This window comes from Phaenicophaeus curvirostris, chromosome 20 (assembly GCF_032191515.1).
Source record: "Phaenicophaeus curvirostris isolate KB17595 chromosome 20, BPBGC_Pcur_1.0, whole genome shotgun sequence".
Lineage (NCBI taxonomy): Eukaryota > Metazoa > Chordata > Aves > Cuculiformes > Cuculidae > Phaenicophaeus > Phaenicophaeus curvirostris.
Window position 1 is genome coordinate 12,486,199 of NC_091411.1, and position 18,802 is coordinate 12,505,000.

Genomic DNA, 18,802 nt, shown 5'->3' on the forward strand with positions numbered 1-18,802 from the left:
AGAGATGCCGCTTTCTGAAAAAACACAGAGCATTCCTCAGTGTGGTGAAAGGAAATAAATATTCTGCAGTTCCCCAGATGGAGACCCTGGCTCCACTGCATGACTCTGACCTGCACAAACCAGAAGGGGACCTCGCAATACGACTGGCATAACAGCTTCATTTCCTCCTTGTATCGGCTTCACCTGACTGCGGCACAGCCCAATGGGTTTCCCTGAATATTTGTAAATACTGTTGAAGAATATTTTCTTTTCCAATGACCTAACACAGGGGAATGAAGTGAATGGGCCTCTGGGAGACACATGTGGGATTTCTTCCAGTAGGGTGCTTTGGAATGTCTCTAAGAAACACTCTCACAATAAAGAACATTAAAATGTAATTAAACAGCTCAGAACTTTTTTGAAAGTCTGATTATTCAACCCTCGAAGCAGCTTTCAGGTTATGAAATGTAAATAATCTTTTCTAAATTAAAAATACGCCCAATAGCCAGGAAAGCCCTACTGGCATTTTCATTTCAAGAGATTCAAACATTAAATATTTGCCCAAGTAAGAGGTGACTCACTCTACACATATTTAGAGCTAAGGCCTTCTGATGATTTAAAAGATTTTTCACTCACAAGTAAAGGAAAATAAGTGACCAAGCACTGTATATAGCACCCAAACCCTAATTCCCTGAAAATGGAAGGGCAAATTCCTCTAGAGCTACAAAACAGGGAGCCTCCGGTTCCGGCGGTGGATGGCATCTTCCTATTCAAAACTCTTCTGGCCTAGAGGATGGTTTATCCAATCCTGCTTTAACGCCCTGCTCACTCACGGTCACCTCTCTCCTCAGTCACTGCACTGCTATTAATGCACTCTTCAACTACTTGTATTTAATAGGACTTACTTTTCAGTCCACTAACCAGTCTTGAACTGCAAATTTACTACTTTTCTATCAGGCTTTGAAAGCAGATTTTGAGTCTCCCATAGATGGAACACCCAAATACCATGAGTACTCTTTTCTTTTTCCTGCTAAAATCCAATATATTTTCCCAAAATAACTGAAAAGTCACCAACATATTTTTCATAAATAAGCAGCACTGATGGAACAAAATAAGGATTATGAGCTCAGACTTTGTGTAAGTTCCCTATGTTCACAAGCAGCAGTACAGCACTTCGACGTTCTCCATGCTAATCATAGGCAGAAAGGCTTTTTTCCTTCCCCGTGGTTCTAGACTCGCACTGACGGGCTCACTCGTGTGACTGCCAGCAGCATTTACTTCTCTCCCCGCCTCATGACAGATCCCAGACCAGGACATTGCCTGTGCGAACCGTGAACACTCGCACCCCTGAGTTTTGCTGCACTCAGACAAAGAAAAGCAGAGAAAAAAATAGGTGGGGAGGTGTTGCAGACACCCAGATGTTTCCCTGCGACTGAGAGAAGTTGAGGGTCCATACTCACATGCGAACAAAGAGCGACTGTTTGGCTGCCAGGCCGGGAGACGAGTACTTCTCGACCAGCGCCAGGGTGCTGAAGCCAAACTTGTGAATGGGCTCGTTGGAATCCAGGGGTGGAAAATCTGTGTCGACCTCCCCGTCGTCCTCAGCGATATGGAGGCAGTAGGCATTGACATTGTCGCTGGACAAAGAGAAGACAAGTTCATTCAGGAGGGGCGCCAGACAACTCCTTCAGCTCAGCCCATCAATACCACTGCTAAATGCTGCAGAAACCGAACCAGCAAACACCTATCATAGGAGAAATACACTTAACCGCCACTGATGGCATAAATATGTCCCAACAAAACGCCAACGCATCTCGCTACCGTAACCATGTGATAACCCAAGCCCCAGAGTAAAGCAGAGAGTCTTTCTTCATCATTAACTGAGCTGCAACAGTGATTAAAATACGCCCAATTCTCTAACAGTTTCATGGCTTCATAGAGATGGAAGCAATACTTCTCCTTTTGTGAAAATGTATTTATTTCTATGCCCGTTTTGTTGCAAAAGTAAAGGCAAACAGGCAGGGCCAATTGATCTTTCACAGATCGACCAACTGGAAAAGTTTGCTGAATGCTGGCTTGAAGAGTGGAGAAGGGTCTGGGATGGGTGAACGGTGGAACAAACCACAGGGAAAGTGAAAAACCTGTTCAACCTAATAGCAGAACGAGTAGCAAAAGCTATCTTTCCTAAATATGTAAGAATTTCAATCCCTAAACCCAGTTAAAAATTGGTACAAGCAGAACTCAGAAAGAAAAATCTAAGCCTCTTTCTTTTCACACACCAAGGTCCATAGGGAAATGACTCTCAGAACATTAATCATATTTTCCTAATAATAAAATCTATTTCAAACCTAAATATTTAAATTACTGAGCTGAAAATAAGTACTCCTCCTTATTGTTAAAAGTGCCAGCACCCAGGCACCTTCCGCAGCCACGAACCATGGCTGCGCTGCTCACATGGTGCCACGTTTCTAAACTGTAGTTTAAATTTGGAGTTTTAATTGCATGATTGATGCTTAAATTAATTAATTGCAAAGTGTATGCTAATTGTTTAATTGGTCACTTGATCTATATAGATCATTTTTTGAATTAAATGAGTTGATTTACCAAGTTTATTGATTGGATGTGACAATGAATTATTTCTCTGATACCTGATTTGCAATTTTCTCAATTAATTCACAACCTTTTGGTTGCAACCATGCTTTCTGGAGAGCGCTCGGTCCCGGGGATCTACGGGCACCTTGTCACGGCTTGGACATTTATTGCATAAAACAGGTACTAATGATGCATTACTGTTAATGCAAGTTGTAAATTTGCTGACAGGAAGGTAACCTAGTAATGTTTATCAGGGTGGATTTTGAAATCTCTGCAATCCTCCTAAAGAAACTTCCCTGAGGCCCTGGGCCACTGCGGGGAGCTGGAAGATCAGTGGAGAATTAGCTTTTAATTCTTCAAGAGTGCTGAGGTAATTTTTTAGGAAAGCTGGTGAAAGGCAGCGCTGGGAGGAAGATGTGTCCAGCCCCAGGGCTCTGCCAGGAGCGCATGCGTTTAGCATTGCTGCCAGCGTTTTTGGGAACAAGCAAAACAAAAAGGCTGTGAATAACAGACCCAGCTGATCCTGCTCGTGCAATGAGAAACACCAGGTGTGATTTGTGGGTCCTACTCATATTCTGTTTGAATTTCTACAAACGCAGACGCAGAGCTCTGCACACTCGTTCTGTCCAGTTCATCGTAACTCAAACCCACCCCACGCAGGAGTCGTCCCAGCCCGAGCAGCCAGCCGATTCCCAGGCTGCCGTCTGTCCCTCACTGCTGGTTTTCTAATGCAGTTGCCTGACAGAACTCCTCTGTGTGCAGCCTGGTGCGCTCTTAAAGCTCTGTATAAATAAAGTTAACATTTTCATTTGGTACTCAATGCATTTGCATAATTCTCATTAAAGCAGAGGAACGTGCAGACATGCAGGCACTAACACTCCCAGGGCGGCTCCAAAGCAATCTGAGCGCCAGGAAAAGGTGGTGGTGACAACAACCGATCTGCCACCAGTTATACTGGAAACGCACCACGTCAGTTAAAGGCCACGAACAACTGGGTTTACAGACGTCTTTAAAGATGGAGTAGATTCCTCAACATTAACACCAATTAAGACACAGCTGGCTGAAAAAACAAAGCCGATGGGGAAAACTGTTCTGCATTTTGAATCTCCACTAGGATGAGATCAAAGTCCTGGGCTTCAGTCTTCAAACTGCAAGGTGCAAAGGCTTGAGAATCCAAGTCTGCTATGGACAGAATCTACAAGTTAAACACAACAACTGACAGCCCTAACAGCTTTCTTAACTTCTAAACCCAAGAACTTTATGTGAATTCTGCATCTCACTATTAATTTATTCCTAGAAAGGGGTTTTGTTTATTTTTTTGCAGGCAGAATCATTACAGCACCTCTGTCAGGTTGGCCAGAGAATGGTCCGGTGGGTTAAGACCAAAGTCTAGTGGTAGGAGGCCAGAAGCAGGACTGCTAACACTGTCAGAGGTTCCTCACAGCGAATAAAGGCCAATAAAATACAATTATAATAAAAAAGGCAGCCTAACTGAATGCAAAATGTCCTCAAAGCTGTCGACTCATGCTCACTCCTTTTGGACTCTCACATCTACCTTTTCGGGAAAAGAATTAGGCAGTAATATATTCTTTTTCTGAAGACAGAGGGCTCGTACCTCTTAATTACGAAGCCTACAACCTCCTCTTTAGTCTCAAACTGTGTTCCTAGGAGGGAATTCTGTCGCTCTGCACACACTGTACAGTGGACTCAAAGAGTTCTCTATGTGTATTTTAGTACAGTGCCACAATCAACCCGATTTTTAATTTTTATGCTCTAAACTGACTAAATCGGGAACAATCAGCGAGTGCAGAACGTGCAACTTATACAAGCTCTTCCCTTATTTGGAAATGCCGAGAATTGGCCTCAATTACATCGATCCTCACGCCAGGACAGGCAGGCAGCAATGCTAAAAAAAGCTGATGGAGGCAGGAGAGACAGTTAAGAACTGCACAAGAAGACAAACTTCTTGTAATCAAGAGGCTCTGCCCCCTCCTCTGAGGATCTGTGTTCTGATTCCCATTGCTGCTGTTAGGCTGTTCGGGGAACTCATGCCTCTGTCTGTTATGTCATTATTCCTGTCCTGAGATTTGATTACATCAGACAGCCTCTTTGGTTATGATCACTCTGACACATCATCACATCTTATCCTTCAAGGCAGACAGTGAAATCCATTTCTCCCACTGCGGACTTTTGCCGTGGGCAATGCTGTTTCATGGAATGCCTCTGCTCATGGGCCCTGCTCCATTTGAGGGGTGCTGCGCTCCTGAAAAATATATGTGTGTCCAAAGATTGACCCTAGTGATGTCTTAGTCACTAAAAAATTAGCTAATCATACACAGGACACTTTTTTTTGAACTCACGATATAAAGAAAAGAAATGAATAACAGCAAATGAAATGGCACCATCTGCAAATAATTTCATATTTCTTCTTCAGTGTAAAAACTGACAAATCAAACTGAGGCATTTGACCTCTGCAACATCTCATATAGTTTTTGAGACGAGCTAAGGGAACTCCTATAGCCAAGACAACGATAACCATGAATCTGCTCTCAAGAGGGGCTGCTTTTCAGTGTTGCCCTGTATCTACTACACAGAAACCAACTCCTCCTGAAGAGGAGCAGCTCAAGTGCTCCCTCAGCACCCCTCTCCCCTTACAACTGTGCTATGTCAGCAGAGAAGACAATCGAGTCTGATGAAAAATGCTGGAAGTGAAAACTGTAAAATTCAGTACCTAAAAAACCTTAATTCATCAAATATTCCAGGAAAAAAAAAAAGTGAAAATTGGCTCCTATAGAAAAAAGCCAAATGAAACTGCAACCTTCTCTGTACCAGCAACATCGCCTGCCAGGAGCTGTGACCAAAGGCTCCACAATAAACAAATATTTTAGTTCTTAATTTACACTCTGTGACCCAGCAAAACCTTAAGCATTTCACAAAACTGCTTTGTTCCACTGAAGCTCCCACTTCGCACACCTTACACCACCTACCACGATGAAGCAATGGCTCCTACTGAACAACCATGCCCCAGCACGGCAAATCCCAGGCACAGAAACCTTAGGGCAGAACTCTCTCACAACAAAGATGTGAGTGGTGATCACCAAAGGTACCGAACAACCCACAGATTAATGGAAGCTACATTTCTGAGGACACACAGACGCTGCCCTTTACAGCCAAGAGCCAACGTGACGGAGGTCAAAGGCTTGAAGAAATTCTAAAATACTGTGTGACAGAAGTTTTTGAGTTCACAGATGCAATTTTATTCACAATCTTGAAGAAAACTTATTTTGTTTTCAGCTTCCTTATTTGCATATATTTATTTTAGCTCTATCTCCAGGACAATAACCTGGAAAGAAAAGCACCTTTAGACCTTATGCCTATTCTTAGAAAACCCTATTCTTAGAAAAACAGAAGTATTTTAATCATGTATAATGAATTAAAGTCACTGTGTCAGCAAAATGTCAGCAGAAAGCAAGTAAGCAACAGTGTTGAGTTCCGTGACAGAATTCTGACTTGTTTTCAGGCACACCCAGTACGGCTAAACTCTATTCTGTGGTTTCAGGACAGGCTGTTGCCCACTGCAGCAACTCCTCTCCCTGTGAACCTGTTGGAGGAACTGGTACCATGCAGAGCAACCAGAGCCAGAACCCGGCACCACCTGCAACATCTCTCGGAACAAACCAGAGAGGGAGTAACAGACGAGTTCTGGATTTTACCTGACATCATTGTGGCCTTGGCCATTAAGAACACTACCAAAACACAGACGGGACATAAAACATGCCTCCATGATACCAAAAGGACAAGATTTATATTATTTTTACACAGAGTGGTTTGAAATTCTGATTCATTTCCAGGTCCACGGTCTCGTACTCTTAGCATTACACAGCATTGGTGTTTTAGTTGAAAAAGCAAGGGGTACAGATGCACACATACTGCGCAAAAGGAAACGCTTATAAACGGGTAGGTGGTTTCCCAAGATTTATCCATAAAAACACTGACATGGAAATCCATTTCATTATACAAAAATGCTGCAGGGGAGAAAATTAGAGATCAAGAGGTAGTAAAGAAAGAACATTACTTCAGTTTTGGTTCCCGTCCCTCACTTGTATATTGCCAGCATATTAGTCCAATCAGGTCATGCACCTTGGCATTTGCTATCGTCACAACTGTCATGGGCTGGAGTTTGTCTTGGCTTGTGTGCAGCGGGAGGTAGACATCAATTTTTTTGGTTGCTGTTGTACCAACGTGACCCTGTCGAGAAAATATATTCCATTAGAATGTATAAAAGAAAAAGTATGACAGAGCTAATACAAAATCCAGTGTGGATGGAATTCTTTTCAGTAGAAAGATTAAAATACACAGCTGCAACTTAAAATTGGAAGAAGCTTGGGTGTTTAAATTGCCATTCTTTCACTGTTGTTTAACGTGTCTCTAAAAATGATATGAAATATTTGGCAATGATTATACAGATCCCAATAAAAAGTCTGACCTCCACTGCAAGATCCCACATTCTTGCAGGATCAAAAAAAAGGATAAAAGGGGTGGGACGAGGAAGAAGAGAGAACTGACTGTAGATTCCTGTATATACACATATTTGGGCCTGGGGAGAAGGAAGTATCCAAATTAATCACTCAGAATTCTAAGTAACAGAATAAAACTATTCAGTACTATAAATCTATGTGGGAGTATAAAACAGGGAGTTAAATGCCATGTGCTAATTTCAATATATTGCTAAAACCCATTTGAACCTTCAGCGTGATTATAAATTAGAGAAATAATAGGAATTTAAAGATTAAAGTTATTCATACTAGCATAGCTAAAAGTATTATTAAAATCCATCCAAATATAATGAATTTGTTTAAGAAAGCATTTTTATAGTGCAGATACCTCTTCTTCCCATGTTTCTAAGGTAAGAAGAAATGGTTTTCACTCATTTAGAAGGAAACGTTGTATTTGTAACAGAATACGGGACATTCCATCACCTTGTGTGTTTAGCAAGCCTTCAGATGAGCTGGTGAGCCTGGGATTCGCAGGGATAGCAGGATACCAGCCACCCTTACCCCTCCCAGGAAACCACTGACACCATAGAACCACAACTGCCGAAAAAATAACAGGTTTTGTTTTCTTTCTTTCTCCTCCTGCTTTCCTACATAGAGGACTTGTTTTTACGGGGAATTAAGGTGCTACCAGGTAATGGTCTCAAAGCCTACCCCCATCTTTGCCCAGGTGCAAACACCAACCAGGGGAACACACGGACACTCACGGGGTTGTGAGCACCGCTCGAGTTAAGGTCGGACCAGCCAGAATGCAGACCTGTTGTCGCAACTGCATTTGCATCTGAATGAGGAAATAGCAGTTATCAAGGATATGGATGTGACTCCTTGGCACGCAAATTAGTTACGTATTTAAATCCAAGGACGGCAGCAGCATCAGTAATGCTTAGTCCTGATGATGGAAAACCCAAGAAAAATGGGCAGCCAGATGTGAGAGTGGATGTCAAGGTTACAACTGACACACACGGCGGAGAACAGAGGACGGACATCGTGCCAGGAACTGTAAGTAATAACCAAAAGGACAATGTTATTGCGTTGGCCACCACCACAAGCACAGCTGGTTTGATAAGCTCAGGATCCAATAAACAAATGTATTTATCAAACAAACACATCTCAGGGACTCTGATCTTACAGCCATCACAAACAACGTGGTGACTCTCCCACTCCCCCTTCCTTGCCCTACGCTCTGCTGCTGGTTTGGGTTTGTTCTTTTTAAATAAACTTGTCCTTGTTCTCGCCCATCTCTAAATCTCCTCTACCTCCTTCAGACTATTTTTACCACCTTGCTTGTCCGATCTCCCTCCCATTACCAGTATCCCTGTTCTCTCACTCACTAATACCCAGCACGAACATCAGACAATGAGAAACTCAAACCAGGGGTAACGCGCACATGGATTAGGATTCCAACTGCTCTTGGAGCATGGACAGCAACCCCAACAGCAGCAGTGCTGGGAAACGGCTCAAAAGCATCATAACCACGCTGAAGAACTTTAAAAAAACCTGAGTGAAATAGTTTTATTAATTAACGGTGCTGTAAAACTGATTGCCATAGCACATCAGAGAGGCTGGACCCTGTGATGGAAGCTGATTAGATTTGTATCAGGAGTAAGAACGCTCATGGTCACGTCAGGTTGGAAACATCAGTGTGGGCTCTAAAAGCAGGGCTTGAGGTGGATGCTGATCAATCACCCAGTCAAAGGGCTCCAGAGGGAACCTCCACGGAGGCTACTTCAAATTGATGATGCTTGTCCTGAAATCCAAACCAGCGGGTACTGCCTACAGTACGGGATGAATCCATATTCTTAGTCTGATCCTGCAAAATACTAATTGTGCAGAAGTCCCCCAGAGATCAATTAGGCACCTGTGCGAGGCTGGTCAGGTACGGATCTGAAGGGATCCAATTATCAATCCCAGTGGCTGAGAGTCAAAGACCCAGCCACATGGGATTGAACCAGTAAACACTGCTGGTTTATGCACGGTACTCTAGTCTTCCTCAGGAGGAATCACCTGGAGCTGATCACAGACACTACTGGAAGCACAATTACTTTTTCTCCCAACTGTAAGTGCTGAGGAGACTCAAAAGATAAAGTACAATCACCTATATTCAAAAAGGCAGCATCAAACCTTATTAATAGAACCTGTACAAAATTCAATGGAAAATCTATCCAGGGCCAGGGGCCGCACCATTCGGAGTTTCCTTAATAGCCTCCAATAAATCTGGGAAGCATAGAGGGGCTGCTAAATTAACATTTCCCTGATCTGTCACCTGTGGCACAGTTAATTTGTCAAAAAATTCTTTTAGCTTGTCACTGGACACTGCGTATTCTGACAAATGAACTCGGGAATAAAATTGACAAAATAGCTCGTTAATTTTCTAGGAAATCACAAATCTGATTCCATTAAGCTTTTACTGTTAGAAAGGATGGGTGGGACATAACATTTAAGGAAGAGTGAAGTAACTGGACACACACAAAACGTGCGGTAAATCCTAGACAATTTCCTTAGTACTGCTATTAACAGGTTCTCCAAAGCTGCCCAGCGCTCTCCCTCAGCCCGCTCCTACTAACGCTCCCATTCGCTATTTCCATAGCGTTTTCAGCTCACTCATGGCAGAGATGATGCCTCATCGTCTGCAGATCACGGGAGGAGCCACAGTGCTGTGCGCTGTACACAGGCTTGGGGAGGCAAAACCCCAGGGATGCCACTTCCCCAGCCACCGCTGCTGTGGTGGCACAGCCACGCATCACCGAACCGCTCTGATCGGTTTTCTCTGTCACCAGAAGCCGGGGCGGCCGGCACACCAGAGTTCTCTGGCTCAGCACAGCTGCCCTTCTCTGCTGCTGCTCAGGAGCCGCACAGAACTATGCCCAGTATGTGACACTGCTCAACTCACACACCTTCTGCTTTCTACTTTCTATGACATAAATTAAGCAGATCAGTGTCTATCTATGTGCTTTGACAATAAGCAGCGTCTGAGCTTGGGGAAGTTCTTCCTGTTAGCATAAAAACTTCCAAAAGAACACTAAGACGACTGCTGCTGTAAATTCGCGCTTCCTGCAGCGTCTGAAACACAGACGGCCACAACACGGCCCAGTAACAGTTGGGGATATACAATGGCAGCAGGGCTGATTACAAGAACACGGCTCCAACAGCACATACACGTGTTACCAGACACAGAGAGTCTCAAGGAAGGATATGATGGCACCTCAAATTCTCTTGGATTTTCTAGGATTGTATTTGCGAGCTGGGGTGTTCAATTACAGAAATACTGGTTATTACAACTATGGCAAGAAAACTGCACATAGAATGATCTTCATCGACTACATGTAATTTTAGAAATATCTGTCTCATTAAATAATGTTCTGTAATAAAATTAATATGCTTTACATATAAACACAATACGTTAAATCAAAGAAGAAAAAAACATGTCTAAACTTCATCAATTCTTTCAACACAAGAAGTCTTTCTAAGATTTGAAATCAATTATTAATCAAAGTCCATGAGAAGATGTACACCTGCCTGCAATCCCAGAAGGTGTAAATTCAGTATAGATGACTGTGGGGCCACTAACATCCTCTGGATGCGGTGGGAAGCCGGGTACCAGCTGTCCGGGATAGTGCACTCCTAACAGCTCTGTGCACCTGCACTGTGGGAACCCAGAGGAGCAGCCACTGAGAGAAACACGCTTGCTGTGTCCTCCTTGCTCGAAATTTGTTTCACCGCACACCACAGTGGAAAATTAAAACAAAGTCCATAAACACTTCTCAGAGAAAAGTGATTAATTTTCAACAATGATAATTTACGGCATTGTCCTGTACAATGGAGTTCTGTGACTGAATGTTCCATCCCTTTAAGATTAGATGCTCTAATGATACCATGCAAAGATTTTACTGAATCGTTATTTAGTGGGAGTCATAAAAACCTCTTAAAATTAATCTTTCATGCACATCTAGCTTATACAAAGTTAGCATTTAATTAGATGGCTTTGGCACGAGTGAGCTTACTACTTTATTTGCTCAGTCAGTCTATGTCTCTTCAGTAATTATAATTAATTCAAGCCATTGAATCACCTCCCAGCAAACAATGCTCAACATTGCACAAAATGGAAACAAATGCTTATCCTTTCCCAAATGTAGAATCTCCTCTCACTTCTAAAGGCAGTGGAATGTTTTTCAGTTTAGGTGACAAGGTATTTAATGTACTACACAGTCCAGCAACCACCTCCTGAACAGAACTCACTCTCGTAGGTATTTAAACAACACACTCTAAACAGATGAAAGGGAGAAAACTGAATTATATTAATAGCCTTTACAACTCAAACAAAAGTTCTAACAGATCAGAGCACAGATGTTTATGGCAATAAGAAGGAATATGGTATTCTAAGATAACCACTGAAAACCATCGCTTACTAAGCTCCTGACTTAAAAAAAGAAAATTTAGAGCAAATATTTCTTCAACCAAAATGAGGGGAAATAAAAGTCAGTCACGCTTCCTCACAAGCAGATCAGTGTCTGGGGTGCTGAGTAGAAAAGGAGTCGTCACCTAAAACAAATACGATATTTTTTTAAGTTTAGATGACTGAACATCTTAAAACCTTCCAACAAGCACGTGGCAGAAACCCTTACACTGTCGCACAACAGGACGACACCGCCAGCATATGGTTGGGAGTGAAGAGTGGATGATGAACGTGCTCCTCAGCCTCAGTCCCAGACCCCACCACCCAGCAGGGGCACAAGGAGCTGCAACCAGTGGTTGTCGGCGCGGAAAGCAGAACAGCATCCAACATCATACGATGGTTAAATATTGAAAACAGAGCCTGTTCCTTTTATTTGCACGGGATTGTAACAGATGTGGAGAAAACGCCTGTTTGGTGCACGTTACATTAATATTCTAAGGCACAGCGAGAAGTGTTCGTGCTTGTGTGAAACTGCGGGGCAGATCTGTCCCTTTCCTTCTCCAACACACCCCACCCCACCCTGGTGCCAGAGGGATAATATTTATTTCTTCAGGTGGTGAAGCCAGTACTGGTACATTATGTTTCGTTACTACAGCCATATGTTATTCTTAAGTCATTTATGGAAAACCTAGCAGCAAGGCTGCTGGGAGAACTGCCCCAGTATTGGCACCCGGCTCTGGTCTGCACGACTGCCCATCCTCGCTGTCTTTAAATGAGGCCTCAAAGTTCTTCCTTCCTGAGGAGAGGATTCTCCCTTCTATCACCCTTGCTTGTGCTGCAGAGTTAGCGGATCACAATGTAAAATTCCATTAACATGGTTAAATGCTTAATTTATCTTTTTCACACTGTCACTATTCATAAAAATTTAACCCAGTAATTTCCTGTTACACAAAGCATAACAAAGTATGAATATTTAACTACAAGGTAAATAACACACTATTATTTTTTATTCTAAATTGTTGACTTCACTCAGCGTGTCTGCTTTGTACAGCACCACACTATTTTTCAATTAAAGGTCCAGATGTTTCAAAGGCTTCAGTAGGCAGCAGCAGTTATGAGGAATGCGCTATCTGCATTGCAATGATCACTACAACATCAGCTCCAGGCTGCACGAACATGCTCATGTTTTATTCCAGCCCCCCTCCTATTGTACCAGTTAATTATACAACACACAGCTGAGAAACAGAACCTCCCGAGCTGGACAGCTTCCTTCCATGCTTCCACCTGAGCGGGTGGTTATGTGCACCTCAAAACTAGGATTTACACACGTAACCACATAATCAAGTATCCCAAATGACTGCCTGTTCTCACTTGGCATTTACTCCTGCAATTAATAAAACCACAGAAGTCCTGAGGAAAGAATAAGTCCTGTAACAGCCTGTTTCAATCATATCACTAGATCAGCCGGATCCAGTGGAAGGTGTCCCTGCCAATGGCAGGGGGTTGGAACACGATGATCTTTAAGACCCTTCCAACCCAAACTATTCTACGATTCTGTAGTTCTATATTAACACGAATCCACTCATACAACTCATTCAAACTAAAGTTTTCCTTTAAGGGCTATGAACGTGATTTTCTTGTTACTTTTCTCTGATCAATTTATTAAGAACAGAGAGAGAAGCCGCATCCACCCTGCCCCACCCAGGCCTCTTTTGAGTTCACACAGGTATCAGTCGTAGGCCAGACCGACCCAGTCCTTCTTTAACCCGGTTCCGGCAGGAGGGCAGCATGCTGCCGGCAGCGCCGCCGCAGCCAAACAGCACCTGGACGGCCCAGAGCAGACCACGGACACTGAACCCTCATCCATTCACCCCAACAGTTCTGCTGCAGAATGAAAACATATTCAGCTTTATCAAAACACAACTGCTACAGCTGCAACAAACCCGCATCCATTACACGAAACTGTCCTTGATTTCCACGTAGTGAAGGAAGGAACAGTCTACTTTAGAAGAATTATTTATATTTTCCTTAGTAATAAACACTACAATTTAATCCTAAGGAATAGAGTTATTCTTTGCGATAACAAAATGCAGCAAAACCTCATAATTAAAACCACACCATAAACATTATTTGTGCATTAAGAAATATGTGAGGATGTTTTTAATGAACAGACGCTATACAAAAGATAAATGTCTTCAGAACTATTCAAACCTTAACCAGATCAGCCTCTAATCCGATGCTTCTGTTCCATAAAGCAGACAGCTTAAGTTCCTCGAGGACATTAGCCAACCTTAGGTGGAACATTTTTAATACATCACCGTGTCACTTTTTAATGTGCCACAATCTATTAACCACATGGCAAACTAACAGGGATTTTTAAAATATGCGTTTTATAGCTTTGTGCTGGTGATTAATTAAATAAATAGGCAGTGTTTCACAAATCATCCCTCTAATTAGTCTAAACCAGACACTTTGCATTCCCTGGCATTATTGCCATCTGAAGCTCACAGAAGGGCAGTTGCGTTCGGAGGCCGAGCCTGTGCACTCGGAGCGCGTCGGCACCGTGCAGCCCGGGCTGGCACGGCACCGCGCAGCCCCGAGGCAGAGCCACCGTGTTCACAGGTGCTGCAGTCAGCTGGAATTTGACTCCAGCTGCTTGGAAAAGATGTTCTGTGTAATTATTCTCCCTCATCCTGAAGGAAACAATCGAGACAACAAAGAAAACGGAGCTGTAGCTAGAATTTGACCTGAAGTAGCAAAGTTGGATGTTGCAGAAAATGAACAAATATTAAAGGCAGATGCTAGAAAAATTTCCAGGCTAAACGATACATTTTCTGTCAAAACATTTCAAAGTTGAAGCTACAACTAATTACACGCAGTCCATTCAAAGAACCCAAGCAAGGCTTATCATTAAAACGACTCAATTATTCTTAAAAAGAAAATCATCTGTAAAACCTGCCTGAAATCTCATCACTTTTGCTGTGCTATCGAGATAGATCATTTCCCCCAGAGCTCAAATTAAACTCCTCGTGGTTAATATGTTCAAGTTTTACTACAGATTTTTCTCCAAATTATAATTAACTGGAATTTCCTATCTAGGAGGGCTTTATATGGAAATATGCTCTGCAGTGCTTAGTGACACTATCACAACAGCTTTTCCCCCTCAATTTAAAAATCATCAGAGACAGAAAATGATGTAGCAGTCAGGCTGCTTACGGAGATGGGATTTTATTGCCTCAATCAGATGATTTTTTCCCCAGCGTCAGGCACTGAACTTGCCCCTTACACTTATACTTGGGAAGATACTTGCATTACTCAGCAAGGCTCACGGGCTCAATTGTGGGCACCACTCGTGCCCCCAGGACAATAGCAGCAGCACCGTCCGATCTGCTGAGCCCACACTGCGTGGGGCAGCACCCGATCCGCTGGCTGCGCTGCCCATGTCTGCCCGGAACACTCTGTCTGCTGAGCGCTCCAAGAACAATGGAGCGGCTCGTGCTCCAGGATGCTGAACCACGCGTCACTCCCTCCAACTTTGTAACGACGAGCAAAAAGTCATGGGATTAAAAAGCACTGCCTTGAGAAAACGATCTGTGACACCGCGAGGGCTGGTTTGCACAGAATTTGACTTGGTTATCTCACTAGTCAGTGAGGTGCAATCATTTAGTCAAACTAAATTATATCGCCTTTATAAATTCAGGCGGGATAATTAATAAAATCTTAAATAAATAAATAATAATCTAATAAAATCTATGTTTATATTCTTGGAAACAATAAAGCAATTATCACTCCATCTAAATTTATTGCTTAACTACAAACCCAGAACCCTTTGGCAAGTGATACGACGGTGCCTAAACAGACCCAGAAGGGTCCTTACTCCATAATTAGTGCCAACAGTTTAAAATCATTTCTTATGCACAAAGATCAGAGCAAAGGCATGGACGACAAGACTGTCCTCTGAGAAATAAAAAATATACTCCTGTCCTAGACAAATTGTTCTCACAGTAAACATTGCTGTTAAACGTGCACACCCAGTCCTCCTGCAAACAGCAAGCACTAAAAACATTTGTTAATAAAACCTATCCATATTCCTTTGGCTGTTAAAAGCCTTAACTTGTGAATACGTTTTTCATTTGGCTTGATCTGTAATTAAGAGGAAGATAATGACATTAGTAAATTGCTAAAAATCAATTAAACGGAATAAAATGCAATATGATTCAGCCAAAAGATTAACAAATGCATTATAAAAACAACTTTAAAATTCTTTAATGCTCAAAAGCTTGCTTTAAATGACCACTGCCTAAACCCTGCTTTTTTAAAGGCACCATCAGAGTGGCCATTTATTCACATTTTCCTGGGAGATTCTTTATAACCGTTGTTCTCCTTCCTTCCCATTTTTTTTAAAAGAACCTTCAGTACGAAGATAAGGGATGGGAAGAGCTCCTGTCAGGCTGCCAGGTCCTCCTGTGGCTCCAGGCAGGGTCAGAATCATTTAAGGAGCTCCTACTTGTGCTCTTCACTTCATGGCATTTATTGAAATTAAAATATTCAAGCAGAATTATGATTCCTCCCACAAGACCATGACCTGAACCTTACACTGCAAGCGCACCTTCTGCTTATTACTTCTTATTCAAAGGAACCAGGAGAGGCAAGGGAAACCCAGCTCAGCTGAACTGCCCCGCAGCACATTCCAGGCATAGAGAAATGGGTACTGACAAAGGACGCCTAGAGATGTAAAAGCTATTTCAAACTTTCTGTTGTCGGTGCCTACGCTAAAATGGAGTGGAAGCATGGGGGATGTCACGGTGCCATCCAGACACAGACACATTTGAAGCGGCGCAGCCCTGTTTGAATCACACAGTAATTTTAGTGTCTTACAACTCTGCTTTCAATACCTCAAGCACGAGAATCTTCTTTCCTTGCTACAAGAAGAATTCTGGGTTTGACATGCATCCGTGCTAACTTTAGCACACCACACTATTTCATTCATACATTCCATAAGCCTCAGAATTCCTTGGATGCTCACACCCTCTTCAGAGAGGAGTGTGCCAGCTACCACAAGGCTGAGGTAAAAAGGGCCTTTCAGGAGGAAAGCACTTGTAAGAGGCTCTTAGCATCGAGCTTAAACATAATCTCTTTGGAAATGGTTCACATAAGAATTGACGGGACTAGACATTAACGCAGGAAGGCTGCATGGAGAATCGAAGAGGATGGGCAGGAGCAGAGGCACAGCACAAAGCATCACTTTTCACCTGGTGCTACATGAAAGGGTATGGAGCAAGGAGTTAGGAACTCTAAGTAATAATAAAAAACTCATCAGCTCTAAGTAGTCTACAGAGAATAATTAAATAATAAATGTGGTTTTGTTACAGCCCTGCCTTTGGTCCATCAGCAGATTAACTACAGCGAGCACTTTGCGATCAATGTACAGCACCAGGACAGACCTTTTCAAGGATCATGTTCACAAGCAGACGAGTCAGCAGGCACAGCACATGCAAGAAACTCACATCCAACTTAAGTGCTGACTCATCTCAACAGATTTTAAGTGCAGTTTACTTTTAAACAAATCGACTTGCAACCTCTCTAGGACCAATCAGCAGCATCTTTAGCAAGGTGTGAACATCTGCTTTCTTATGTTCTTCCAAAATTCCAAAATGTCTCTTCTTCCCCCTCCTTGCCCCCAAGAAAGCACGGAGAAAAGTGACGCTAATTACATACTCGCACGCAGCACAGCAAACCAGTTAAATTAAACCCGTGTTTCACCCAAGTTGTATGGAGTACAAACAACATCACTAACTTTTTAATTTCATACTCTAGTACTCCCAAGTAAATAAGAGAGAGGGAAAAAAAGTAAAGTTTTTCTACAAATAGAAACTGTCACTTACTGGGATGTGATCTTTTCAGCTCATGCATCCTAAATGCATGCAGAGATATTATATGCACTTTCTATTTAGCAATTTAATTATATCTTTGCAGTCAGAGAGTGGCAATGGTTTGCAGTAATAATCAGGTGAAAGCATTCTCACATTAATATGCTGGAATCCGATGTGTTAATTTGATGCAACTTTGCGTTGACAATATGTGATTAATTTGTTCCAAGGCTAGCTATGCTCCCGGCTCTGACAGTTTCAAATGCTGGGTTTCTTTATCCGTATCACTGGTTGACACGCCTTAGCCCACTGCTTTGCTAGGACCACTGTTAATTTGTAATGAACTGGCTTTTCAGGGGGCTCCTTCATTTTTAATTCTGTCAGTGTCACCTCCTTGAGGAAAATTATAAGTTTCCTTAGGTGTGATTACTGCCAAGTGCTGCTGATAAGAGGTTTGAGAAAACAGGGCTTTATAAAGAAGTCAGTATTTAATCTGCTGAAACAGATTTACTGCCTCTAGACAGATAAATGTAATAGAAAGTTCTTTCATTTAGAAGTCATTTTCAAGTTCTCCTTTCCCTCCAGCCCCCAAATAAGAATACCTGGACAACAGTCACGTCTTAGGGAAAGAAAAGGCGCTTCACAGGATTTGTAAAAGTAACCAAATGCCCACACAAAGGGCACTCAATTACATCTCGGTCCAGCGTAATTCCCAAGGAGTGTGAACAGACACACAATTGCCATAGACAAATAATCTGACCAAATCATTGAGAATCCAGTCCTTCCGGAAAACCGATAAAAAACAGTGACAGAGGTGGTCCCTGCAGGACTCAAAGCTGAATTCATCCTGGGAACATTACCTTGTTGAGAGGTGAGGAAAGCTCCTCAACAAACACCCTGTGAAGAAAGTAGACTTCTAAATGAAGTTAAACCAGCCCGCAGGGGCTGAAATTTCTGTTCAAAGAGGGGATTTCACCCTCAGACAAATGGCACTTCCAACTGCCACGATTCAGCACAGTGATGAACACGCGTGTAGCAGTTGGAACTTACCCATCCAGACTGAGAACAGCAGTCCAGGCTGTTCTAAATAGGAGAGGTCTGCAAGCAGAGCAGGGTGGTGGCGAACAAGCACCTAAACCTAGCCCAGTGGCCAGCCAGAGCTGCTGGCATGTGATCGCCCTCAATACAGACAACCAATTTTAAACAAGTCAGCTCTGTCTCTAATACTGTGCTCCTGCCCTTTACAGCAACATCAGAATTTCTGCACCAAATCACTGGGAACGGGCCAGGAGTGGATGAAGCATTTAAACAAACCCCCAGATTGACCAGATGCTCCTACGCCTTCTGTCTTCATCCACACTTCTCACACAGGGTGTGCCAACTCTGACATTAAATCAACTACACAAACCCCTTGG

At 42.7% G+C, this 18,802-nt stretch overlaps 1 protein-coding gene across 2 annotated transcripts in view; it reads right to left on the reverse strand.

Annotated features, from left to right (window-relative positions):
- MAPKAP1 (MAPK associated protein 1) overlaps positions 1 to 18,802 on the reverse strand; it is a 90,388-nt gene that overhangs the window by 46,846 nt on the left and 24,740 nt on the right. For both annotated transcript variants that reach the window (XM_069873459.1, XM_069873458.1), the window contains exons 5-6: positions 6,647 to 6,819; positions 1,440 to 1,616 (exon numbers count right to left, since the gene is read on the reverse strand). In XM_069873459.1, the coding sequence (XP_069729560.1) occupies positions 1,440 to 1,616; positions 6,647 to 6,819 (350 nt within the window). The remainder of the gene's footprint in view (positions 1 to 1,439; positions 1,617 to 6,646; positions 6,820 to 18,802) is intronic.